Here is a 25,849-nt window from a genome sequence, read left to right on the forward strand (position 1 = left end):
CCCCGTGCAAGGAGGCCCAGCGGGGGGAGCAGGAGGAGGCCAGAGCCACCGCCTCTTTCTCCCTCCCCACTGCAGTGCTGCCCCCCACCCCAAGGGAGGAGCCTGTTGCTTGGGCACCACCGTGCCTTGGTCCTCAGAGCGCTTGCCTTCCCCGCACCGGCTTGGCACCATCCTGCCTTGGTCCCCAGAGCGCTTGCCTTCCCCGCACCGGCTTGGCACCATCCTGCCTTGGTCCTCAGAGCGCTTGTCTTCCCCGCACTGGCTTGGCACCATCCTGCCTTGGTCCTCAGAGCGCTTGCCTTCCCCGCACCGGCTTGGTCTGTGCTCCGTGGAACCAAGTCAATCAGGGCACCAGAAGCTTCGTGGCGATTCCTCGTCTGTTCCCCTGGGCCGACCGGGTAGACCCCAAATCCTTGCTGGAAGATGGCCTGGCCCTGGTGCCCTTCCTGCTCCGCAAGTACCACCTGAAGGAGCCAACCAGCAGAGGGGAGCTTCTGAACCTTGTCAGCAGAGAGCGCCAGGAGTTCTTCCCTATGATCTTCAAGACGGCCTGTGAGTGCATGCTGCTGGTCTTTGGCATTGAGCTGAAGGAAGTGGCGCCCGGCGAAGACGCCTACGTGCTGGCCACGTCCCTGGGGCTCACATATGATGGGCTGCTGAGTGATGTCCAGGGCGTGCCCAAGACTGGCTTCCTGATCATGGTCCTGTGCATTGTCTTCAGGGAGGGCAACCACGTCTCTGACGAGGTGCTCTGGGAGGCGCTGAGTAAGATGGGGGTGTGTCCGGGCAGGGAGCACTACACCTACGGGGACCCCAGGAAGCTTGTGGAAGATTTTGTGCAGGAGCAGTACCTGGAGTACCGGCACGTGCCCAACAGCAATCCCGCTCGCTATGTGTACCAGTGGGGCCCGAGGGCCCTGGCAGAAACCAGCAAGATGAAGGTGCTGGAGCAGTGGGTGAATTTCAGCGGGCGCGATCCCAGCTCCTTCTCATCCCTGTACAAAGAGGCTCTGAGGAAGGAGAGAGAGGCCACCCAGCAATGAATGGTGGCCAGGGCTAGGTGACCTTCCGTGGAGGGGGGGGGTACGGGACCAGTGGGACAGGGGGGTGCCAGGGGTCAGGGCCACAGGCAGTAGTCTGTCCCTGCCTGGTGTCACATGAGGCCCATTGTTTGCTTTTCAGTTTGGACAGAGGAGTCCACCTTGTCTGTTGTGTGGCTCCAGTCTGGGTTTGGGAATTCATGGGGTACACCTATTGGGGTGATGTTCAAGTTGACCTTTTGTTTCAGCTGTCCTTTTCAATGGCAGCGCTATCCAGCTTCCTCCTTGGAGGTCACGGACGGCAGTAGTCTCCTGTTGATTGCTGTGGCTGTACTTTGAGGGCAGAGTGAGTCTTGCTCACTGTTCAGCCCATTGGGAATCTGTGTACTCTCGTGGTGTGGAACAAAAGCAGCACAGTAGCTTATCTCCCTTGCAGATGGAAGGGACCCGGCCGAGAAGAGATCGTGGCATAAAGAAATGGGGGACAGAAGCGTTCGTTCTTGCCTCCCATTATTGTTGTCTTGCTTGCCCATAACATTAAAACATTGCATGTGAGCGTGTAGACCTGGTTTGCCTTGCCTGTGTTCTGGGAATGCGGGTATCATTACATCATAGAACATGAGGGTAGTACTCACACTTTATTCTTCAAACCTCAACGGGCATCCGCTCCTGGGAAGGTTTACATGTGTGGTGGGGATAGTAGGGAGCTGGGGGGTCAGTTGAGCCGACGTCTTCCCCACGGACAGGTCGGCTGGTTCTGGCCACAAGCTGGTGCCTTAAGCCTGTTGGCTGCTCAGGAGGCTGAGACCTGAGGATTGCAGTTCAGTCGACCTGGGCAGGAAAGACTGACTGTGAGACTCTTTTTTTTTTTTTTTTTTTTTTTTTGGTTGTGGGGCTTGAACTGTGGGCTTGGGAGCTGTGCCTGCTCTCTTCAGCTCAAGGCGAGCGCTCTACCGCTTGAGTCACAGCACCACTTCTATTTTTCTAGTGGTTTATTGGAGATCAGAGTCTCACGGACTTTCCTGCCCGGGTTGGCTGTGAACCGCGATCCTCAGGTCTCAGCCTTCTGAATAGCTAGGATTACAGGCGTGAGCCACTGGTGCCCGGCGACCATGAGACTCTTTCTCTCCAAGGAACCATCAGAAAACCAGAAGTGCGGTTGCCGCCCAAAGTGGTAGAGGACTGTTCTTGAGTGAAAGAGCTCAGCGATGCGCCCAGGCCTGGAATTCAAGCTCCACAGTCGCGAAAAATGAAAACTGAGAATGGCTGGGAGTGGAAGGCGCAAGGAGTTCTACCGGGGCGAGGTTAAGTTGTCCTCTTAAGAAATCAGGGAGAAACAAAAAGAGAGTCAAGGAGGCAGGGCTCCAAGGGAGAGCAGTCCAGTGTGAATCTCCTGAGCCAAGCCAGTATGGGGGCTCAGAGAAGCTGAAATGACTTCTGGAGGAGTTGATTGTTAGGAAGCCGCATGGTGGCTGGGGCCAGGTCCTTGGCAGATGGGAAAGTGCCCAAAGAGCGTGCCGTGCCAGGCGAGGAAGGAGAGGGCTGCAGCAGGCAGGCCACCACACCCAGAGGTGTGAGTGACCTGGCTCCCCTTCTCCCTCACCCCCCCCCCAGGCCGGTAGAGGGGCTGCACACATGGCGCAGGCCTACTGGAAGATATCCGAGTCAGGGTAGTGTGACTCGTGGGGACCCAAGGCCCCTTTCAGCCTAGGGGGCACTGGCACTCTGTTGCTGCCGTGCCTACTAGCCCAGGCAGCTAGGCAAAGGCTAGGGACCAGGCTAGGGTGGCTGAGGAGGCCAGACAGATGGAGACTGGTGGGGAGGCTGGACCCCCACACTATCGTCAGGGAGAAGAGGGCAGTGTATGTACCAAGCCTGGTTGAGCTGCAGGGGCCCAAGAGCAGTGGAAATTGAGGCCCTGTGCTTCCTGCAGTTTGCCTCTTGCTCCACACGTGCAGGCAGAGAGAGGTCCCAGAGATCCGACCTGACCCTGTGTGTCACAAAAAGATACAGGCTGCAGGGGGCCAGTGGAAAGTCACTTGGGACCCAGGGTAGAGTTGGGGAGGCCCCTGCAGAGCCCAGCGCTGGGTTGTGATCCTGTCCCTTGGTCCCTGGCCCCAGGGCAGCAAAGCCCTTGGAGCCCAGGTGGGATGGTGGCGCCAGTGCAGGCCCAGACCCGCAAGGAGTCCCGATTTTCCAGCCAGACTGCTAGCACCCACATGGCCGGCTGTGCAGCAGCAGCCCACGGGAGCACAAGTGCAACCCCTTCCAGGGGACACCGCCCCTGTCCCCCATTTTTGGGCGGGGAAGGTAGGCACTGCTCCCCCTAGGTCACGGACTGGAGCAGTGCCTGGGATGGGACCAAGTTGAGGGAGAGCCTGGAAAGCCCCCGAGTCCCTGCTGCCAGCCCTGGGCCATTTTCTGGAGGTCCTGAGTAGAAGTCCCGCGATCCCTGGCCCTGCAGGGACTGCAACAAGTGCACATCCTATGTCCCGAGGGGCGGGGTCGGGCGGCTGATCCCAGATAGGAGGGCCGGGCTGGGGGGAGCCCTGGGGTCCTGGAAATCAGGTTCTTGCTGCCCAGGACGTGGGCGGGCGGGTGGGCGGGGGTCCCCCGGGACTGGGCGGGAGGGGTCGTGGAGCGGTGCGGCTGACGTCACCCGCGGCCCCCAGTGCCTGCGGCGGCAGTGGCGGTGGACACAGCGGCCCGGTCCCGTGACCCGCGAGCGCCAATGGCCCGGCGGTCTCCAGGGCGACGCGGAGGGTCCGGGCTCAGCCGCCGCCGCCGCCAACGCCGCCGCCGCCGCCACCGCACCCCCGCCCCGAGTCCGCACTGCAGAGAGCGGTGGCGAGCAGGCGCGGACGCACCGGCCCACGTGCCGGAACCAGACAGCCACAGGCACAGCCACAGCCAGACGCGCTGAGCGAGCCGGAGAGCGCGCAGCAGCGCACGGGCGCACGCACGCACGCGCCGGGGAACCGGGAACCGGGAACGGGGAGCCCGGCCACCGGGGAACCGGGAACCGGGAACCGGGGCCGCCCACCGCCCACGCCGCCGCGCGCAGCCCGCCGGAGAGCCCCGTGCGTGCGCAGCCCGCCTGCCACGGACCCGGGCCACGGCCACGAAGCCCCGGCCCCACGAGAAGGTACCCGCCAGAGCCGCGCGCGGCGGGCAGGAGGAGGGGAGGGAGGGGTGGAGGCGGCCGTCCCCGCGGAACCCCGGCGCCCTCCCTGCGTCGCGCCCTGACCCACTGCGGCAGCCTGGGGCGCGGGGGCCGGTGCGGGGACGGACGCCCACCCGACCCGACCCGACCCGAGCCACGGGGATCGGCCCACGGGCGGGGGAGGGCGCGGATGGGGTCCCCCCGGACAGGAAACACGGGCGCCTCCGGGGGCGGTGGCACGGGGCTGGGGCGGGCTGGGGGGCGGGCCTTCACCTCGCTCTCCCCGCCCCCTCCCGCCCCCCCCCCCTCCCCGCCTTCGCAGGCACTGGAGACCTGGGCGGCTCTGTCCCAGGCCTAGGCTCCAGCCACAGCTCATTGCCCACCGGGGACCAGGGAGCCCGCCTGGTCTGCTGCAGCGGCGGCTCCCTGCTCCTAGCGTCAGCGCAGCCCGGGCTGGAATCCGGAGCGATGGCGGTGACGATGCTGCAGGACTGGTGCAGGTGGATGGGCGTCAGCGCGCGCAGGGGCCTGCTCATCCTGGGCATCCCTGAGGACTGTGACGAGGGCGAATTCCAAGAGTGCCTGGAGGCCGCCCTGTGGCCCGTGGGCCACTTTACCGTGCTGGGCAAAGTGTTCCGCGAGGAGGATAACGCCACCGCGGCCCTGGTGGAGCTGGACCGTGAAGTCGATGGTGCCTTGGTCCCCAGGGAAATCCCAGGCACCGGGGGCCCCTGGAACGTGGTGTTCGTGCCAGGTTGTCCGGGCGAGGAGGAGTTTCTGGGCCACGTGTTCCACTACCTGGAGCAACAGGAGGAGGCGGTGGAGAGTGCGGCGGGGGCCCTGGGCCTGGAGCTGCCCACGGACTGCTGGCTGCACTCGGTCAGCCAGGCCGTGCAGCCCTGGGTGGAAATGGTGAGGTACCAGCGGCTGGGCGTGTTTTCCGGGCGGGATCAGCCAGACCCCGGGGAGGAGTCCTTTGAGGCCTGGCTAGACCACACCAGCGACATGCTTCGTGCGTGGCAGGGGGTCTCAGAGAGGGAGAGGAGGAGGAGGCTGATGGAAGGCTTGCGGGGGACTGCCCTGCAGCTGGTACATGGGCTCCTGGCCGAGAACCCAGCCAGGACTGCCCAGGAGTGCCTGGCAGCCCTGATCCAGGTGTTTGGAGACAACGGGTCCCAGGCCACCATCCGCGTGAAGTGTCTCTCTGCCCAGCAACAGCCCGGGGAACCTCTGTCGGCCTTCGTGCTGCGCCTGGAAGTGCTGCTGCAGAAGGCCATCAAGAAGGGCGCCCTCGCCAGGGCCTCTGTGGACGATGTCCGCCTGAGGCAGCTGCTCACCAGGGCCAACCTGACCGAGCCTCTGGATGAAGCCCTGAGGAAGCTGCGGATGGTCGGCCGGCCGCCCACGTTCCTGGAGATGCTGGGGCTCATTCGGGAGTCCGAGGCGTGGGAAGCCAATCTCGCCAGAAGCGTGGCAGTTCAGGCAGAGGACGAGGCAGCCGCCCAGCCTGGTGCCCAGGCCTCGGACGCCCTGGCTGCGGCCAGAGCCGCTGCTGAGGCGGAGGATGACAAGCTGCTCGAGGAGGAGGAGGACAGGGAAGAGGAGGAGGAAGAGGAGGAGGAGGAGGAGGGAGAGAGGGCAGAGGAGGAGGAGGAGGAGGAGGAGCAGGAGGTGGGAGAAGAGGAGGAGGAAGAGGGGGAAGGGCAGGGCCATGCCCCACCAGGTCTCAGCCACGCAGGACCCTATGAGGCCCCCGGGGCCCCCACCGCAGCGCAGATGGGCAGTGTTTTGGGGGAGGCCCCAGGAGGGCCTGGCTGGCGGCCAGAGAACTTCACGCGGGCAGGAGAGCAAGAGGCGGAGGCAGCATCCGAGGCGCCCCGCGAAGCGCCCTCCGAGGGACTCAAGGACGCCTTGGAGGAGCCCGAGAATGAGGATGGGCCAGGGGAGGTGAGTCGCCCCGAGTCCTCCCCAGGCAAATAGGCTCAGAAAGCCCAGGACCCTCCTCTCCTCTCCTCTGCTCTCAAGCAGCACAGCCCTAGAGCCAGAGGGAGCCAAGGCCAGGGCTGCCTGCCTCACCCCACCGCGGGAGCAGGGTGTGGGGAAGGGGTCTCCCCTAGACCCAAACAACCCCACGGCCCGCCCCCCCATCTCCCTACACTGCCCTGGACACCACCACCAGCCCTTCAAAGTGAACCACGTGGCCACGTTTGACACCAAATGGGGCAAGGGAGTGGCACCCCTCCTCCTCCCCTCCCCCTCTCAGTCTGGAGCTCAAAGCTCTCTGGGTCAGGTGGCCAACAGGCCACTGGCTGCCCCCTGTCCCAAGAGGGGGACCCCTCCCCAGTTCCTTTCCCCATCCCTGGACAGGCTACACCCTATCCCATAACAGCCCGCTCTTATCCGTAGGGCCCCTAGGAACCCCTGCTGTCAAGCAAGCGCCCACCCCCACGCTAGCCATCCTTCCTATGCAGAGGTGTGAAGTGTGCATCAAACCAGGGCAGGAGTCCTGGCCCACCAGGCCGGCCACGTGCTCGGGCACGTGCCATGAGCTTCCTCCCGCGCCGGCCAAGGCTCCGCTTGCTCCTGTCCAGTGTCATGAGCTCAACCTCTGCTTTCTCGGTGTAGATCTAGGCCGGCTGCCTGCCGCCAGTTCTCGTGGACCTGTGTGCACGCGTGTGGGTTATGTTCTTCTCTGAGCACTTCCTCCCCAGAGGCCCTGAGCCCAGTCCCAGCAGTCATCAGGAGGGATGGACGATGAAGGACTGCTCGCCTCTGGTCTGGAATTCAACCTTGAGCAAGAAGATCCGAACCGGGGGTGGGGCTGGGGCTGGGGCTGGGGCTGGGGGTGGGATCTGTGCCTTCAAGCTCCACTTCTGTTGCTACTTCTGCTTCGTGGCTGTGTTCTCTGCTGTGGTTTTCCACACCCTGGGACTGTCCTGTGCCAACCTCGGGTGACCCCTCGGAAGGATCTCCTGAATGCACTGGGCATTGCCAGAGGCCCTTGTCCTGGATAGAGGCAGACCTGGGGCCCTCAGCAAGGGAGAATACAGCCAGACTGCTGACTGGCACCTGTGTGTGTGTGTGTGTGTGTGTGTGTGTGTGTGTGTGTGTGTGTGTAGGGTGTACAAATGTGGCAACTCATCAGGAGCCCCAGGAGGAGCAGGCCTGGGATCTGTGTCCTCCCCTGGCAGTGGAAAATTCCTGTGTGCATTTGTCAACCCCTTCTTTTCCTCAATGGCTTTCAGCAAACGTTTCTCTTCAATAAATTTTGTGGGTGTTCTTGCTGAGTTCTGTCTCTGTTGGGATGAGTGCATAGTGGGGTAATGGCTTCTGGGCTAACACTGGGGGAGGTCCAGGACAAGACTGCCCAGGGGCTGTGGGGGCCACTCAGTGAGCCGAAGTCAGGCAATAGCATGCTGGTGGTTTTCCGAGCCGGTGGCTGCCTGGCTTCTCAGGGCACTCGGGGAACCCCCAGGCACAAGTGGATCAGGTGTTGAAGGGGTGTAGGGAGACAGCAGGCCCCAAGATCCCAAGTCCCATGGGTGCTCAGGGGCGAGGGGAGACAAGGGCCTGCACCCCTTGAAGCCACAGTAACAAAGTGGGAAAATCAGGCCGCCTGTGGGCACAGTAGTGGCATGAAAGGGCAGTCTCATTCCAGAAGAGACTTGGGCACAACTGGCTCTGTCACCAATATTGAGCCTTAACTAAGCGTACCAAGGAGCACCCATTGGCCTCTACGGGGAGGTGGTTTAAGGAATTCTATGCAACCACAGACCCCATGGGCCCTGCAGGAACTGGGGCGGGGGGTGGGGGGGATGAGGGAAGGGAATTTGCCTTTCTGTGAAGCCTAATAAATCCCACATTTCCTATTCACTCTGGCTGCCAAGGAATAATTGGATCAGAAGTTAAATGAGATGTGTGTACATGAGACAGGTTCTAAAGCTCTTGGATATCTGGTAATATTAGCCTGTATGTGCTCAGCATGTACAGAGAGACCTCCGATGCAAACACATGTAGGCAATTCTGGTTAAAGAAATGTGTCAGCCAGGTTGGTGACTCACACCTGTAATCCTTGCTACTCAGGAGGCTGAGATCTGAGGATCTTGGTTCCACGCCAGCCTGGGCAGGAAAGTACTTGATACTCTTATCTCCAAGAAACCACTCAGAAAAGCAGAAGTGGTGCTTTAGCTCAAGTGGTAGAGCACTAGCCTTGAGCTGAAGAGCTAAGGGACAGCACTCAGGCCCAGAGTTCAAGCCCCATGACCAACAAAAGACAATGTGTCACAATGGCCTGGGAATAAGTCTATGATGCCCTTGCCTGCAGAGCCTTTTGGGGGCTCAGAGCACTTAAATATTCTTGCCTAGACAAACAGTAGAACTGACCTTGCATATGGACCTGTGGCCAACTCCATCCTCCATATTGAGGTATGTCAGGAGGGAGTGCACAGGTTGTTGGTCATAATCCCCATCAGGAGCCACACAGTTTCCATGGCAACTTGCCAAGAGCCTCTCTACATTTGAGAGGCAGGACAAGGGTAAGGGCTGGCAAGGGAATAACACCAGTCCTTGGTAGCTCTTTGTCTTTCCCAGGGACAGAGGGCTTGTGGATGCTGTGCTGTGATGGCTAAGTAGGTGTGACTGGAGTGGTGTGAGGGAGTAAGCGAAGGTATATATGATGTGGACATTCACGGGAGCAGATGTGTTCATGTGAATTTCCAAGTATGTGAAACTAAATGAGAGTGAGTGTATGTGGTTGTCGATGCCTATGTGTTGTTGAGAGTGTGGGTCACTGAGAATGTGGGGGAGTGGGTGTGTCTGAAAATGAGAAGGCTGTGAATTAGGCTGAAGAGAGCCTAATTCACAATCAAGAGCATCCTGTCATGAGAGGGGGCTCTTGTAGCTGGTGGCAGAGGAGCCCGATTGGGTCACTCCTGGTGTGTGAGGCAGAGCTCAAAGGGGACAAGGAGGGGTTGCACTGGCAAGGCTGTCTCCTGAGCTTCCATCAATATCCACCTCCAGGTCTGATGGGGGACAGCAGGTTTGGGTTTTTTCTGGTTTGGGAGTCAGCCCTGGACCTTCTGAGTTTCCTGTGTCCAGCTGCAGCCTCCACAGTGGACTTTGTGTATTCCTGGCCTCCACCTACTGCTCTCTTCAGATTGCCCACTCTTGAGCCCCTCGTGGTCGCTTTCTGTCCTCATCCTGCACAGAAGGGGTGACAGGACCTCCCCCAGGCAGCCTGACCCTCCACAGCCCTGGCCATCAGCAGGCCTAGGATCTGGTCCAGAAGACACAGGTCCCTAGAGGTCACCCCATTCCCAAGTGTCAGTCCACTCCTGAGCAGAAAGACTGGGCTTGTATCTCTCCCCTCACTCTTGGCCCATTGATAGGGAATCACGTGCACTCAAAACCCTGACACCCTCATCTCAGAGTAGCAAGGTCAGGAAAAAGCTGAGGCACCTGCCAGCCACTTTGCTAGGCCTCAGAAGTTGTGCCAAGGTGCTCTGGTGCAGGAGCCCTTGCTATGTGTCCTCCCAGGTTCTCCCTGCCCAGGTCATGTGCAGGTACATATTTTTCTTATAAGATTTTCCTCACTAGAAGCTCTGGTCATTTGGAGCATAGCCCTTCCCAATGGTGGGGGTTGGGGCACCTCCTACCTTCAGAACCTCATCCATCATCATGGAACCTGGGCAAAATGTGTCCCCTTGAGAGTCAGTCCCAAGAGTACTTTGTCTGTGGGTGCCAACATCTGCCTGCCTGGCACTGGACCCCAGAAGCCTGCCTGGGCTCACACATCTCACCAAAGCAAAGCACAGGCCCTTATATCCCCAGCAGCTCTATGTGAGCCATAGCCCACATAGCAAAGAGAGATCAGCCTCCATTTAGATCTTTGTAGAACCGTGCTGATGGACATGGGTGGGCAAATCCATCTACAGGAGTCTTGTCAGGAGAGATCTTCCCTGATCAGAAGTTTCTCTGTCCCTTTTCCAAAACACACTGTGATGGTTTAGTTACTCAGCTAACCTTCTCCCTAGTCCTAGCTCGAGGTACCCTGGTACTACCTCCCAAACTGCCCTGTGGCCAGGGAACTGCTAAGTCAAACTTGTAGCTTGTTTCTAGGTTCTGGAGAGTTACACCATACTCACACCTGAGGATGCCATATGTCTGGGTCATTATGCTAGCTCAGGACAGGTGAAACCATAGTCAATTTAGGTGATAATCACCATGCTTATTTTTGCTGACCATGGAGGAAGACAAAGAAAAAGAGCTAAGGGAAACTTAAACATGCCTGTCCAACTGAAGGTCAGGCTCTGACTGCCCAAGCTTCTGTATGAAAATTCAGGCAGCTTGAAAGACTGGGGATGTGTGTTCTTTTACCTGACATGCCTCAAATTATGATATTTAGTTCATGTGCCATGAGTGTCAGAAGAACACGCCACATAGACTAACTCCAAGGGAGACCATGCAAGGAGGATTAAGGGGAACTGACGATTTTCACCTGGAAGAGGAGGCTGAGCGAGTAGGAAATGTGGGATTTATTAGGCTTCACAGAAAGGCAAATTCCCTTCCCTCATCCCCCCCACCCCCCGCCCCAGTTCCTGCAGGGCCCATGGGGTCTGTGGTTGCATAGAATTCCTTAAACCACCTCCCCGTAGAGGCCAATGGGTGCTCCTTGGTACGCTTAGTTAAGGCTCAATATTGGTGACAGAGCCAGTTGTGCCCAAGTCTCTTCTGGAATGAGACTGCCCTTTCATGCCACTACTGTGCCCACAGGCGGCCTGATTTTCCCACTTTGTTACTGTGGCTTCAAGGGGTGCAGGCCCTTGTCTCCCCTCGCCCCTGAGCACCCATGGGACTTGGGATCTTGGGGCCTGCTGTCTCCCTACACCCCTTCAACACCTGATCCACTTGTGCCTGGGGGTTCCCCGAGTGCCCTGAGAAGCCAGGCAGCCACCGGCTCGGAAAACCACCAGCATGCTATTGCCTGACTTCGGCTCACTGAGTGGCCCCCACAGCCCCTGGGCAGTCTTGTCCTGGACCTCCCCCAGTGTTAGCCCAGAAGCCATTACCCCACTATGCACTCATCCCAACAGAGACAGAACTCAGCAAGAACACCCACAAAATTTATTGAAGAGAAACGTTTGCTGAAAGCCATTGAGGAAAAGAAGGGGTTGACAAATGCACACAGGAATTTTCCACTGCCAGGGGAGGACACAGATCCCAGGCCTGCTCCTCCTGGGGCTCCTGATGAGTTGCCACATTTGTACACCCTACACACACACACACACACACACACACACACACACACACACACACACACACACACAGGTGCCAGTCAGCAGTCTGGCTGTATTCTCCCTTGCTGAGGGCCCCAGGTCTGCCTCTATCCAGGACAAGGGCCTCTGGCAATGCCCAGTGCATTCAGGAGATCCTTCCGAGGGGTCACCCGAGGTTGGCACAGGACAGTCCCAGGGTGTGGAAAACCACAGCAGAGAACACAGCCACGAAGCAGAAGTAGCAACAGAAGTGGAGCTTGAAGGCACAGATCCCACCCCCAGCCCCAGCCCCAGCCCCAGCCCCACCCCCGGTTCGGATCTTCTTGCTCAAGGTTGAATTCCAGACCAGAGGCGAGCAGTCCTTCATCGTCCATCCCTCCTGATGACTGCTGGGACTGGGCTCAGGGCCTCTGGGGAGGAAGTGCTCAGAGAAGAACATAACCCACACGCGTGCACACAGGTCCACGAGAACTGGCGGCAGGCAGCCGGCCTAGATCTACACCGAGAAAGCAGAGGTTGAGCTCATGACACTGGACAGGAGCAAGCGGAGCCTTGGCCGGCGCGGGAGGAAGCTCATGGCACGTGCCCGAGCACGTGGCCGGCCTGGTGGGCCAGGACTCCTGCCCTGGTTTGATGCACACTTCACACCTCTGCATAGGAAGGATGGCTAGCGTGGGGGTGGGCGCTTGCTTGACAGCAGGGGTTCCTAGGGGCCCTACGGATAAGAGCGGGCTGTTATGGGATAGGGTGTAGCCTGTCCAGGGATGGGGAAAGGAACTGGGGAGGGGTCCCCCTCTTGGGACAGGGGGCAGCCAGTGGCCTGTTGGCCACCTGACCCAGAGAGCTTTGAGCTCCAGACTGAGAGGGGGAGGGGAGGAGGAGGGGTGCCACTCCCTTGCCCCATTTGGTGTCAAACGTGGCCACGTGGTTCACTTTGAAGGGCTGGTGGTGGTGTCCAGGGCAGTGTAGGGAGATGGGGGGGCGGGCCGTGGGGTTGTTTGGGTCTAGGGGAGACCCCTTCCCCACACCCTGCTCCCGCGGTGGGGTGAGGCAGGCAGCCCTGGCCTTGGCTCCCTCTGGCTCTAGGGCTGTGCTGCTTGAGAGCAGAGGAGAGGAGAGGAGGGTCCTGGGCTTTCTGAGCCTATTTGCCTGGGGAGGACTCGGGGCGACTCACCTCCCCTGGCCCATCCTCATTCTCGGGCTCCTCCAAGGCGTCCTTGAGTCCCTCGGAGGGCGCTTCGCGGGGCGCCTCGGATGCTGCCTCCGCCTCTTGCTCTCCTGCCCGCGTGAAGTTCTCTGGCCGCCAGCCAGGCCCTCCTGGGGCCTCCCCCAAAACACTGCCCATCTGCGCTGCGGTGGGGGCCCCGGGGGCCTCATAGGGTCCTGCGTGGCTGAGACCTGGTGGGGCATGGCCCTGCCCTTCCCCCTCTTCCTCCTCCTCTTCTCCCACCTCCTGCTCCTCCTCCTCCTCCTCTGCCCTCTCTCCCTCCTCCTCCTCCTCCTCTTCCTCCTCCTCTTCCCTGTCCTCCTCCTCCTCGAGCAGCTTGTCATCCTCCGCCTCAGCAGCGGCTCTGGCCGCAGCCAGGGCGTCCGAGGCCTGGGCACCAGGCTGGGCGGCTGCCTCGTCCTCTGCCTGAACTGCCACGCTTCTGGCGAGATTGGCTTCCCACGCCTCGGACTCCCGAATGAGCCCCAGCATCTCCAGGAACGTGGGCGGCCGGCCGACCATCCGCAGCTTCCTCAGGGCTTCATCCAGAGGCTCGGTCAGGTTGGCCCTGGTGAGCAGCTGCCTCAGGCGGACATCGTCCACAGAGGCCCTGGCGAGGGCGCCCTTCTTGATGGCCTTCTGCAGCAGCACTTCCAGGCGCAGCACGAAGGCCGACAGAGGTTCCCCGGGCTGTTGCTGGGCAGAGAGACACTTCACGCGGATGGTGGCCTGGGACCCGTTGTCTCCAAACACCTGGATCAGGGCTGCCAGGCACTCCTGGGCAGTCCTGGCTGGGTTCTCGGCCAGGAGCCCATGTACCAGCTGCAGGGCAGTCCCCCGCAAGCCTTCCATCAGCCTCCTCCTCCTCTCCCTCTCTGAGACCCCCTGCCACGCACGAAGCATGTCGCTGGTGTGGTCTAGCCAGGCCTCAAAGGACTCCTCCCCGGGGTCTGGCTGATCCCGCCCGGAAAACACGCCCAGCCGCTGGTACCTCACCATTTCCACCCAGGGCTGCACGGCCTGGCTGACCGAGTGCAGCCAGCAGTCCGTGGGCAGCTCCAGGCCCAGGGCCCCCGCCGCACTCTCCACCGCCTCCTCCTGTTGCTCCAGGTAGTGGAACACGTGGCCCAGAAACTCCTCCTCGCCCGGACAACCTGGCACGAACACCACGTTCCAGGGGCCCCCGGTGCCTGGGATTTCCCTGGGGACCAAGGCACCATCGACTTCACGGTCCAGCTCCACCAGGGCCGCGGTGGCGTTATCCTCCTCGCGGAACACTTTGCCCAGCACGGTAAAGTGGCCCACGGGCCACAGGGCGGCCTCCAGGCACTCTTGGAATTCGCCCTCGTCACAGTCCTCAGGGATGCCCAGGATGAGCAGGCCCCTGCGCGCGCTGACGCCCATCCACCTGCACCAGTCCTGCAGCATCGTCACCGCCATCGCTCCGGATTCCAGCCCGGGCTGCGCTGACGCTAGGAGCAGGGAGCCGCCGCTGCAGCAGACCAGGCGGGCTCCCTGGTCCCCGGTGGGCAATGAGCTGTGGCTGGAGCCTAGGCCTGGGACAGAGCCGCCCAGGTCTCCAGTGCCTGCGAAGGCGGGGAGGGGGGGGGCGGGAGGGGGCGGGGAGAGCGAGGTGAAGGCCCGCCCCCAGCCCGCCCCAGCCCCGTGCCACCGCCCCCGGAGGCGCCCGTGTTTCCTGTCCGGGGGGACCCCATCCGCGCCCTCCCCCGCCCGTGGGCCGATCCCCGTGGCTCGGGTCGGGTCGGGTCGGGTGGGCGTCCGTCCCCGCACCGGCCCCCGCGCCCCAGGCTGCCGCAGTGGGTCAGGGCGCGACGCAGGGAGGGCGCCGGGGTTCCGCGGGGACGGCCGCCTCCACCCCTCCCTCCCCTCCTCCTGCCCGCCGCGCGCGGCTCTGGCGGGTACCTTCTCGTGGGGCCGGGGCTTCGTGGCCGTGGCCCGGGTCCGTGGCAGGCGGGCTGCGCACGCACGGGGCTCTCCGGCGGGCTGCGCGCGGCGGCGTGGGCGGTGGGCGGCCCCGGTTCCCGGTTCCCGGTTCCCCGGTGGCCGGGCTCCCCGTTCCCGGTTCCCGGTTCCCCGGCGCGTGCGTGCGTGCGCCCGTGCGCTGCTGCGCGCTCTCCGGCTCGCTCAGCGCGTCTGGCTGTGGCTGTGCCTGTGGCTGTCTGGTTCCGGCACGTGGGCCGGTGCGTCCGCGCCTGCTCGCCACCGCTCTCTGCAGTGCGGACTCGGGGCGGGGGTGCGGTGGCGGCGGCGGCGGCGTTGGCGGCGGCGGCGGCTGAGCCCGGACCCTCCGCGTCGCCCTGGAGACCGCCGGGCCATTGGCGCTCGCGGGTCACGGGACCGGGCCGCTGTGTCCACCGCCACTGCCGCCGCAGGCACTGGGGGCCGCGGGTGACGTCAGCCGCACCGCTCCACGACCCCTCCCGCCCAGTCCCGGGGGACCCCCGCCCACCCGCCCGCCCACGTCCTGGGCAGCAAGAACCTGATTTCCAGGACCCCAGGGCTCCCCCCAGCCCGGCCCTCCTATCTGGGATCAGCCGCCCGACCCCGCCCCTCGGGACATAGGATGTGCACTTGTTGCAGTCCCTGCAGGGCCAGGGATCGCGGGACTTCTACTCAGGACCTCCAGAAAATGGCCCAGGGCTGGCAGCAGGGACTCGGGGGCTTTCCAGGCTCTCCCTCAACTTGGTCCCATCCCAGGCACTGCTCCAGTCCGTGACCTAGGGGGAGCAGTGCCTACCTTCCCCGCCCAAAAATGGGGGACAGGGGCGGTGTCCCCTGGAAGGGGTTGCACTTGTGCTCCCGTGGGCTGCTGCTGCACAGCCGGCCATGTGGGTGCTAGCAGTCTGGCTGGAAAATCGGGACTCCTTGCGGGTCTGGGCCTGCACTGGCGCCACCATCCCACCTGGGCTCCAAGGGCTTTGCTGCCCTGGGGCCAGGGACCAAGGGACAGGATCACAACCCAGCGCTGGGCTCTGCAGGGGCCTCCCCAACTCTACCCTGGGTCCCAAGTGACTTTCCACTGGCCCCCTGCAGCCTGTATCTTTTTGTGACACACAGGGTCAGGTCGGATCTCTGGGACCTCTCTCTGCCTGCACGTGTGGAGCAAGAGGCAAACTGCAGGAAGCACAGGGCCTCAATTTCCACTGCTCTTGGGCCCCTGCAGCTCAACCAGGCTTGGTACATACACTGCCCTCTTCTCCCTGACGATAGTGTGGGGGTCCAGCCTCCCCACCAGTCTCCATCTGTCTGGCCTCCTCAGCCACCCTAGCCTGGTCCCTAGCCTTTGCCTAGCTGCCTGGGCTAGTAGGCACGGCAGCAACAGAGTGCCAGTGCCCCCTAGGCTGAAAGGGGCCTTGGGTCCCCACGAGTCACACTACCCTGACTCGGATATCTTCCAGTAGGCCTGCGCCATGTGTGCAGCCCCTCTACCGGCCTGGGGGGGGGTGAGGGAGAAGGGGAGCCAGGTCACTCACACCTCTGGGTGTGGTGGCCTGCCTGCTGCAGCCCTCTCCTTCCTCGCCTGGCACGGCACGCTCTTTGGGCACTTTCCCATCTGCCAAGGACCTGGCCCCAGCCACCATGCGGCTTCCTAACAATCAACTCCTCCAGAAGTCATTTCAGCTTCTCTGAGCCCCCATACTGGCTTGGCTCAGGAGATTCACACTGGACTGCTCTCCCTTGGAGCCCTGCCTCCTTGACTCTCTTTTTGTTTCTCCCTGATTTCTTAAGAGGACAACTTAACCTCGCCCCGGTAGAACTCCTTGCGCCTTCCACTCCCAGCCATTCTCAGTTTTCATTTTTCGCGACTGTGGAGCTTGAATTCCAGGCCTGGGCGCATCGCTGAGCTCTTTCACTCAAGAACAGTCCTCTACCACTTTGGGCGGCAACCGCACTTCTGGTTTTCTGATGGTTCCTTGGAGAGAAAGAGTCTCATGGTCGCCGGGCACCAGTGGCTCACGCCTGTAATCCTAGCTATTCAGAAGGCTGAGACCTGAGGATCGCGGTTCACAGCCAACCCGGGCAGGAAAGTCCGTGAGACTCTGATCTCCAATAAACCACTAGAAAAATAGAAGTGGTGCTGTGACTCAAGCGGTAGAGCGCTCGCCTTGAGCTGAAGAGAGCAGGCACAGCTCCCAAGCCCACAGTTCAAGCCCCACAACCAAAAAAAAAAAGAGTCTCACAGTCAGTCTTTCCTGCCCAGGTCGACTGAACTGCAATCCTCAGGTCTCAGCCTCCTGAGCAGCCAACAGGCTTAAGGCACCAGCTTGTGGCCAGAACCAGCCGACCTGTCCGTGGGGAAGACGTCGGCTCAACTGACCCCCCAGCTCCCTACTATCCCCACCACACATGTAAACCTTCCCAGGAGCGGATGCCCGTTGAGGTTTGAAGAATAAAGTGTGAGTACTACCCTCATGTTCTATGATGTAATGATACCCGCATTCCCAGAACACAGGCAAGGCAAACCAGGTCTACACGCTCACATGCAATGTTTTAATGTTATGGGCAAGCAAGACAACAATAATGGGAGGCAAGAACGAACGCTTCTGTCCCCCATTTCTTTATGCCACGATCTCTTCTCGGCCGGGTCCCTTCCATCTGCAAGGGAGATAAGCTACTGTGCTGCTTTTGTTCCACACCACGAGAGTACACAGATTCCCAATGGGCTGAACAGTGAGCAAGACTCACTCTGCCCTCAAAGTACAGCCACAGCAATCAACAGGAGACTACTGCCGTCCGTGACCTCCAAGGAGGAAGCTGGATAGCGCTGCCATTGAAAAGGACAGCTGAAACAAAAGGTCAACTTGAACATCACCCCAATAGGTGTACCCCATGAATTCCCAAACCCAGACTGGAGCCACACAACAGACAAGGTGGACTCCTCTGTCCAAACTGAAAAGCAAACAATGGGCCTCATGTGACACCAGGCAGGGACAGACTACTGCCTGTGGCCCTGACCCCTGGCACCCCCCTGTCCCACTGGTCCCGTACCCCCCCCCTCCACGGAAGGTCACCTAGCCCTGGCCACCATTCATTGCTGGGTGGCCTCTCTCTCCTTCCTCAGAGCCTCTTTGTACAGGGATGAGAAGGAGCTGGGATCGCGCCCGCTGAAATTCACCCACTGCTCCAGCACCTTCATCTTGCTGGTTTCTGCCAGGGCCCTCGGGCCCCACTGGTACACATAGCGAGCGGGATCGCTGTTGGGCACGTGCCGGTACTCCAGGTACTGCTCCTGCACAAAATCTTCCACAAGCTTCCTGGGGTCCCCGTAGGTGTAGTGCTCCCTGCCCGGACACACCCCCATCTTACTCAGCGCCTCCCAGAGCACCTCGTCAGAGACGTGGTTGCCCTCCCTGAAGACAATGCACAGGACCATGATCAGGAAGCCAGTCTTGGGCACGCCCTGGACATCACTCAGCAGCCCATCATATGTGAGCCCCAGGGACGTGGCCAGCACGTAGGCGTCTTCGCCGGGCGCCACTTCCTTCAGCTCAATGCCAAAGACCAGCAGCATGCACTCACAGGCCGTCTTGAAGATCATAGGGAAGAACTCCTGGCGCTCTCTGCTGACAAGGTTCAGAAGCTCCCCTCTGCTGGTTGGCTCCTTCAGGTGGTACTTGCGGAGCAGGAAGGGCACCAGGGCCAGGCCATCTTCCAGCAAGGATTTGGGGTCTACCCGGTCGGCCCAGGGGAACAGACGAGGAATCGCCACGAAGCTTCTGGTGCCCTGATTGACTTGGTTCCACGGAGCACAGACCAAGCCGGTGCGGGGAAGACAAGCGCTCTGAGGACCAAGGCAGGATGGTGCCAAGCCAGTGCGGGGAAGACAAGCGCTCTGAGGACCAAGGCAGGATGGTGCCAAGCCGGTGCGGGGAAGACAAGCGCTCTGAGGACCAAGGCAGGATGGTGCCAAGCCGGTGCGGGGAAGGCAAGCGCTCTGGGGACCAAGGCAGGATGGTGCCAAGCCGGTGCGGGGAAGGCAAGCGCTCTGAAGACCAAGGCACGGTGGTGCCCAAGCAACAGGCTCCTCCCTTGGGGTGGGGGGCAGCACTGCAGTGGGGAGGGAGAAAGAGGCGGTGGCTCTGGCCTCCTCCTGCTCCCCCCGCTGGGCCTCCTTGCACGGGGCCTGGAGCACGTCCGCCGTAGCAACCACAGGGACCAGGCCAGCCACCAGGTCCTGCCCCTCCCTTGGCGTCTGGGGGCCTTCCTCACCCTTCCCGCGCTGGCTCTTGGGAACGTAGGGCATTGTGGCCCTCATTGGACACAGCAGGCAAGAAGAAGCGTGGAAAGCCTGGGTAGAAGGGGAGGAGACGGTGAGCGGCCTCAGCCGACAAGGACGCCCCCAGCACCTCCCACAAGGTCAATGACAAGAAGGCCAAGTACAAGGTGGCGGCCGGTCCTGCGTTGGCAGTGCGCCTGTCTGTCTGCTGGAAGCCTGAGGAAGGAAGTGGGGGTGGTGCCTCGGGGTCCCAGCAGCTCTGAGCGTGTTGCTCTGGCGCTGCGCTGTCTCCTTCGGCCCTGACACCGCCCGAGTGTCGTCCCCACTGTGGCCAGAGGACCCCTCCTCCCAGCAAGCTCTTCTAACGCCTGGCCCCTGAAGCTCCTGGCAGAAGCACTGAGATACCTTCCGTGCCACCCCACCTTCCGCACGCCCAAGTCTGCAAGCCCACCCCTGCGCAGCCCCTCGACGGGATGGGTGGGCTCTACTGTGCAACGGTCTCCTCTGTCCCGGACTGAGCACCCCTTCCGGGCTCACTCTAGGTTCCCAAATGTCCCCTGGAAGTGACTGGCCCCACCTCTCCCCTGTGCTGGCCTGAGGCCAACCCCGAGAACAAGGCCCACCCCCGTAGACGGACACAAATCGCCTGGAGAGGCCTCACGTGGGGCAGCACCTGTCTAGGGATCGAAAGCAAGACCAGGCCAAACTCAGGTAGGGGCGTGATGGGGATGGGGACCCTGTCTCCCTGCTCGTCCTGACAAAACGGCAAGAGCCAGACCTGTCCCCTCTGATGCCCTGAGCACGCTTTCCTCAAGCCCTTGACCACGAGACACACAGCGGAAGAGTTGCTGAGGGGAAGACGGTCCACCCACAGTCACAAGGTTTCCTCGCTCCTCACCTTGGCTCCTGGCAGGCAGATGCTGCTGGCCAGCTCCCTCGGTTCTCCCGATGTCTCCTCTCACGGCAAGGCCTCTGGCTTTCCAGACCTGGGAGACACAGGAAAAGACAGACTACCCTCCGGAAGCTCAGCAGGGGTTTTCCCGACCTTCACCAGTAACCCTCAAAGTGTCCTCAAAGTTCCCACCTTTACTTCTCTCCAGGCCTCCGTCCTTCTCCTCTAGGGAGCCACGCACGTGGCTTGCATGTTCAGGCCATCGTCTCCCTGCTTCTTGCCCTCACCTAGTACAGGAAGCTGGCCACAGCATCTGATTCCCACAGTCCTGCCTGCAGCTACCATGGGCTGACAGGAAGGGCAGTTTTCCCATGTTTGGAACAGGGGTCTTTTGATTCCTCCCCCATCCCCATGGTCTCCAGAAGGCTCTGCAGAAGTTGCTCAGAGTGGAAGAGATCTCACAGACCACAAACACACCAGTCTACTCCTCTCACAGACTATTGCGAGGGAAACCTGGACCCTGGTTTCTATTGCTGGCAGCCAGATCATGAGGCCGATAAATCTTTCTCACCGCCACTACTAGTAGCACCCTCTGTTGTATTACAAAGGAGACAGGCCCTGTGTCATCCACTCTCCACCTCTTCCTTGGACTCTCATGCTGCTCCTCTTCAAGCAAAGGGCCTTAAACCACAGCTCCCTTGTTCGCCTCCTCTAAATAGAGTGATGAGCTATTGATACTGCAAAGAAAATGGCCGGACTCTGAGAAAACTCAAGTCAGGGCCTACATTAGAGGTTAGGAGGATGTGTCCCAGTAAAACAAAAGCATTCAGTGATATTGTGTGTGGGGTCCGGTCCCCACACAGAGCGTGGTCTCCTCCCCCCGATTCCAAGGGACACAATGGTATCATCAGCATTTCCCAGCACTGGGTCTCAGGAGACATGCCCCATCAAGCAGGAGCCAGAGAGAGCTTCCTTGTAGCTGGAACACAAGAAGCACCCCTCAGAAGGCCCACATCTAAATTCCCACAGCATCAGCTATTAATGTGGATATTTAACCTTTACACGAAAGAGAAAGTTGTAATCGATATTCAAAATTCTAATAGATCTTCAAAACTATTTTGGCAACGGCATTCATTTCCCACTTGGGATATTTTGGAGGACAATTTATACATTCCGTTTCACTTCCATGTATACCAAATTACATTCTCCGGTGTGCTAGAGTAGAGGGTCGTGGGGAAAAGCATGATGATTTAGGTGTGAATCAAGACAGCTTTTTACTTTTTGCAAAGTTCATCTAAATATCCACCCTGCAAACACAAAACATCACTTCAGGAGAACACCGCATCTACTTCCTTCAATAGCTCCAAATGCACGCACAGCCCTGCAAATCGCATAATCTTGATTTTGAAGGGGGCATTTTAAAATAAAGTAGTTGTACTCACAGTTGGTCTCCATTGAGCCCACTCTCAGGAACACAGCAAGTCACTGATTTCAAAACACATTTTTTTTCCCTCATGGTCATTCCCAAGGGCTGAAATCCTGGTCTCTCATGGCTATCACTGTACCACTAGAGTCATTCCTCCCCTTCTGGCTTTCGGCTAGTTCCGTGGAGGTAGAAGTATAGGAAATCTGTCTGCCCAGGCTGGCTTAGAACCTTCTTTCTCAGCTATCCCCCCTTCCTGAGTGGCTAGGGTAATGGCAGGCAGGCGCAACAGCACCCAGCATAGCACAACTTTTTCTTTCCTTGGGTTTTTTTCTTTTGTTGTTTTTATATGCTGATCCTGGGGCTTGAACTCAGGGCCCTGCAGTTTCACTTTGCTTTTTGCTGTCAAGGCCGGTACTGTTCCACTTGAGCCATAGCTCTGCTTCTGGCTTTTTGCTGGTAAATTATAGATAAGATTGTTATGCGCTTGTCTGCCTGAGGTTCCCTTTGACATGCGGATCCTTAGACTCAGGATTCTAAATAGCTGGGATTACTGTCTTCTTCTGATTGCTTATGTTTCCTTGTATCTGAAGAACCGCCACACTGGGCCAAGCAGAGGTGATTTTTAGTTAAATTTGAACAAATCAGCTGACAAAACTCAAGGAGAATACAGAAGAGCAACAAAGAGTGCTCTCAGAAAATACAAATAAACACCTAAATGAATAGAAAGGTCAACAGGAGTCATGCAAAAGGAACACAAGAAAGATTCAGAAGTTCTGGAGGAAACAAGACATAGCTAAAATCCTGGAGAGGAAAGAATGCGCTTAAAAGCCTCTCCAGCAGAGGAGATGAAGTGGAAGTCAGACTACCAGAACTTCCACATGAATGGGACAGTACACAATTCTTTTTGAAAGCAGACATAAAAAAGAATGGTGAAATGCCTAAGTTCTCCAGTACAGAATTAAAAGACCTAATGTACGAATGATGGGCATAGAAGAAGGAGAAGTGTCAGCTAACAGCATAGGGAACGTTTCCATTAATAGCTGAAAACTTGCCAAATCTTCAGATAGAGGAAACCATCCAGGTATAAGCTGCCTTTAGCGCTCCAAATAGACAAGACCAGATGAGAGCCACTGCACAGCCGGCTCTATTTAAACAGGAAGTCCAAAGCACACAGAGTAAAATAGTACTTCCAAGAGAAAAAAAAAAAAAAAAAAAAAACCACGTTAGTAAATAATGCAGGCCCCCAAGAGTAACAGCAAACTCTACACAGAATCTTTCAAAACAAGGCAGGATTAGAGGCCTGCTGTATTAGAGGCCTGAACAACTGCTCACCCACATTATTTCACCCAGCCAGCAAAGATAACATTCATAACTGGAAAATACGAACAAACATCCATGGCAGCCAAAAACTAAAGCAACTTCAGGACCATCTAACCAGCACTGCACAGTGTACTCAAGGGGAGAAAATAAAGCTTATCGTGAATAGTAAAGAAGTTCAAAAAGTAGCAAAAAAGCAAACACCACAGAAACAAAAAATGGCAGGCATTACTCCATATCATATGTTCAGCATTGACACTGAACAATACTGTCTTCAGGCCCTAGCCAAAAGAAATAGATTAGTGAACAGAACGGAAAAAGGAATCCCAAACCCCTGTACAGACCAAAATTATATCTCACAGACAAAAGCCAACACTGGGTTAGTATGGAAGGTTGGAAGGGAGATCTCCTAAGCACAAGTTATCTTAGAAATCTGTTATGTACTCCTATCTGTGCAAACATGTTACCCAAAGCAAAAGACTGGGTATGCATAACAATTCTCAAGATTTATGTGTCTATTGTCCTTGCCCCCAACTTCAGTTAACAAATACTAAAGTTAAAAGTATACCTAGACTCTTCTCCCCCCCACCCACACCCAACACAATCATAGTGGCACATTGTGCAGCCAATCTCACCAACAGAACGAACCTATACCTACGAAAGCATTTTTGAAGAAAGAACTTGTGAAAATTCCATGTCATTAGAAGCCAAATAGTGAGCATAGACATCTTCAAAGAAGTTTCTCCAACAACTTCGCAATACTTTCTGCAAGGTGAATCAACTTGGAGGACCTCAAGTATGCCTTAGCAAATATAGTAATAGTTGCAATCACTGCCTGTGTGCTTTGGACCATAATGGAACCAACGGCGAACTCAACACCAAGAGAAAGCCTAAGAGATGTCACTTGTAGGCAAAATGGATGGAATTGGAGATCACCCTGCTAAGACACATCAGCTGGTTCTGCAAGACAAAGGCTGTCTTGTTTGTGTGTCACGTGGAGAAGCTATGCCTAAACCATACACACGTGCGTAAATACACAGAGGACCTCATATAACTACAGAGGGAAAACATTTATAACTTTCGGCCCGCCTGACCACGTGGCCTGCTGCGCCAGCGATCTCAGCGTAAATGGCTTCCTTTCTTTGTGCGCATGTGTAGGATGGGGCCTCGTGGAGGCCTGAGAGGAGATCGCAGGGCTAGGCCTGCACCGGTGAAAAGGCAGACATAATCTGCACTCTCAGCTCCCATCTGGCCCTCCCGGACCTTTCCCGAGACTAGGCGGATGCCTAGATGCACATCCTGGCCGACCTGAGGGGCCTGGGTGGGACCTAGGCCCAGGCCCATGGGATGCTGGGAACACGGCCTCAGGGAGCAGCCGCGGCCCACCTTGGGCTGCCAAGCACCCCAATCTCCAAGAGCCTGGCATCCAGGCTGACCCTGCTCCCCACACCTGCGGATACAATCAAGTTACCTTAAGGACAGTGACCTTCTCGCATGCAGCACTTGCTCGCGTGTCCTCGCAGAACACTCTGCCAGAGGTAGTGGCCTTAATGGCTTCCTGGCTTTCTGCGCATGCTTAGGGCGGGTCCTCGCGTGGGGGCACACTGCATTGGTGTATTTGCCCTAGAAGGCATGAGCGTCTCCATGATTGACAGGCACTGTGCGCCTGCGTGGTACATGATTTCCGGTGCATTTCCCTCTGCTCCGCCCTGCTCTGCCGCCCCCTCCCCACGCCCCTTTCCTCCCCCCCACCGCTCCCCAGCCTGGGAAGCTGGGTCCTCAGCAGATGCTAGTGAGCCCCTGGCTTTGCCAGTCTGCGCCTGCTGTGGTCTGGGCTGTTTGAAGCTCGCCTGATCCTCTGTTGCTCAGTCCTCTCAGCTCTTCTGTCTGCCAGGGCCTCCAATATAAGAGGCCCCAGGGTGCTGTTTCTGTCCCCCCATTCCATGCAGTTAACACAAACGGATAGGACCCGCCAGCTCCTCTTGCTACCTTCCATCCCTGCGGAGGCTCAGTCCTCTCCTTGTTCTGCCCTGCTGTGTCCACAGTACCATCCAGTGGGCTTGCATGTGACAAGGCCCCTGCTTGACCTTGCCCCCGGGATCCCTCCCATTCTGCCTGCATGTCCTGTCCGTTTTGCCATATCCACGGGACCAAGGTCCAAGTTGCTTGAACTGTCTGCCCCTTCTGCTTTTGGATTCCTACCAGGCTCTGCACTCGTGTGGGGACCACATTGCTCCCCGTGTAATCACCTCCAAGGCTACTGCACAGTGCCCTCATTCTCCCTCTTTCCTGTCCATGCGTGCACCTGTGCGTTCTTTCCTGCTTTGTTCCTGCTTGCCAATAATGTGGACTGTGCTCATTCTGACTAATGTCCCTCGTATCAAGAATTGGGCTTTCTCGGTCAGAAGGTAGTAGAATATTTCATACTGCCCCGACCTTTCCCTGTACCCCTTCCTTAACAGCAGGTCACCTCTCCCTTTGTGACAGAGCCTCACCAGAAGGTGGTGTACGAAGATTTAATAAAGTTGCTATTTTCCAAGGGATGTGATAGTTCTTCAGTGTCTATTTTCCTTGCAATAAGTTTGATCTTTTTGTTTTATTCCTTTCTCTTTTAACCATTCTTTTTTTTTGGTTGACATCAAAGTATTCATGGTGTTTGTCTGACTGTATTGTCTTTTCCAGAATGTGTGTATCTTTCTTACTTGGGATAGTGTTTCATACATTGTGATATTAATATTTTGGCAATGTTTTCCTAGGTCTTATTAAATAATTTTTAATTTTGAGATCATGAAAAAGAACACTAATTTCTAATAAATGCAGTGAGGTTTTGTTTTTCATTCTGTATTTTGTGATTACCCCTAATCCTGTTTTGGTGTGTTTGGGTATCATGTCACCATCCAATTTCCTCTTTTTTCTTTTTGCAGTGTGGAAACTCTGTTGTCCCATTTTCAGTGGTTGTATAGTATAGTTGCATATCTTTCTATTATTAGCTTTATTAAAACATAAATCAAGCCAGGCTCCAGTGACTCACATCTGTAATCCTAGCTACTCATGATGCTGAGATCTGAGGATTGCGGTTCAAAGCCAGCCTGTGCAGAAAAGTCCATGAGACTTTTATCTCCAATAAACTACCAGAAAACTGAAAATTTCACTGTTGCTCAAGTGGTGGAACACTGGCCTTGTGCTGAAGAGCTCAAGGACAGTGTCCAGGCCCTGACTTCAAGTCCCTCGGCCAACAAAATATCAATATTAATTTTCCCTGGCGAGAAATTTTGATGTTCTTACAATCCTC

The 25,849-nt window shown here is 58.1% G+C and overlaps 4 protein-coding genes and 1 long non-coding RNA gene across 6 annotated transcripts; 2 read left to right on the forward strand and 3 right to left on the reverse strand.

Annotated features, from left to right (window-relative positions):
- Positions 1-269: 269 nt before the first annotated feature.
- LOC138839419 (melanoma-associated antigen 10-like) lies at positions 270-1,043 on the forward strand (the record flags this gene model as incomplete). The annotated part of the gene is made up of 1 exon (XM_070038987.1): positions 270-1,043. A coding segment is annotated over one exon (774 nt), but the record flags the coding sequence as incomplete, so codon positions are not given.
- A 2,765-nt stretch (positions 1,044-3,808) lies between these two features.
- Positions 3,809-7,029, forward strand: LOC138839996 (paraneoplastic antigen-like protein 6B). 2 transcript variants are annotated; one of them, XM_070039539.1, is made up of 3 exons: positions 3,809-4,185; positions 4,526-6,150; positions 6,610-7,029. In XM_070039539.1, exons 2-3 carry the CDS (start codon positions 4,672-4,674, stop codon positions 6,616-6,618), a joined length of 1,488 nt encoding a protein of 495 aa, XP_069895640.1. In that variant the 5' UTR covers positions 3,809-4,185; positions 4,526-4,671; the 3' UTR covers positions 6,619-7,029. The 2 variants fall into 2 exon arrangements, with proteins under 2 accessions (XP_069895640.1, XP_069895641.1); XM_070039540.1 differs by having other exon boundaries at positions 6,829-7,029.
- A 4,282-nt stretch (positions 7,030-11,311) lies between these two features.
- On the reverse strand, positions 11,312-14,988 carry LOC138839997 (paraneoplastic antigen-like protein 6B). The gene is made up of 3 exons (XM_070039541.1): positions 14,608-14,988; positions 12,652-14,270; positions 11,312-12,192 (listed from the first exon to the last, which is right to left on the reverse strand). The coding sequence occupies exons 2-3, from the start codon at positions 14,122-14,124 to the stop codon at positions 12,184-12,186; spliced, it is 1,482 nt and encodes a 493-aa protein (XP_069895642.1). The 5' UTR covers positions 14,125-14,270; positions 14,608-14,988; the 3' UTR covers positions 11,312-12,183.
- A 2,746-nt stretch (positions 14,989-17,734) lies between these two features.
- LOC138839439 (melanoma-associated antigen 10-like) lies at positions 17,735-18,421 on the reverse strand (the record flags this gene model as incomplete). The annotated part of the gene is made up of 1 exon (XM_070039006.1): positions 17,735-18,421. A coding segment is annotated over one exon (687 nt), but the record flags the coding sequence as incomplete, so codon positions are not given.
- Positions 18,422-18,892: 471 nt separating this feature from the next.
- LOC138839303 (uncharacterized) lies at positions 18,893-24,110 on the reverse strand. Its single transcript, XR_011375937.1, has 3 exons — positions 24,029-24,110; positions 19,821-19,908; positions 18,893-18,994 (listed from the first exon to the last, which is right to left on the reverse strand). It is a non-coding gene; the product is annotated as an uncharacterized lncRNA (long non-coding RNA).
- Between the last annotated feature and the right edge of the window lie 1,739 nt (positions 24,111-25,849).

This window comes from Dipodomys merriami, unplaced genomic scaffold (assembly GCF_024711535.1).
Source record: "Dipodomys merriami isolate MVZ:Mamm:240054 unplaced genomic scaffold, mDipMer1.0.p SCAF_3, whole genome shotgun sequence".
In the NCBI taxonomy this organism is placed as follows: domain Eukaryota; kingdom Metazoa; phylum Chordata; class Mammalia; order Rodentia; family Heteromyidae; genus Dipodomys; species Dipodomys merriami.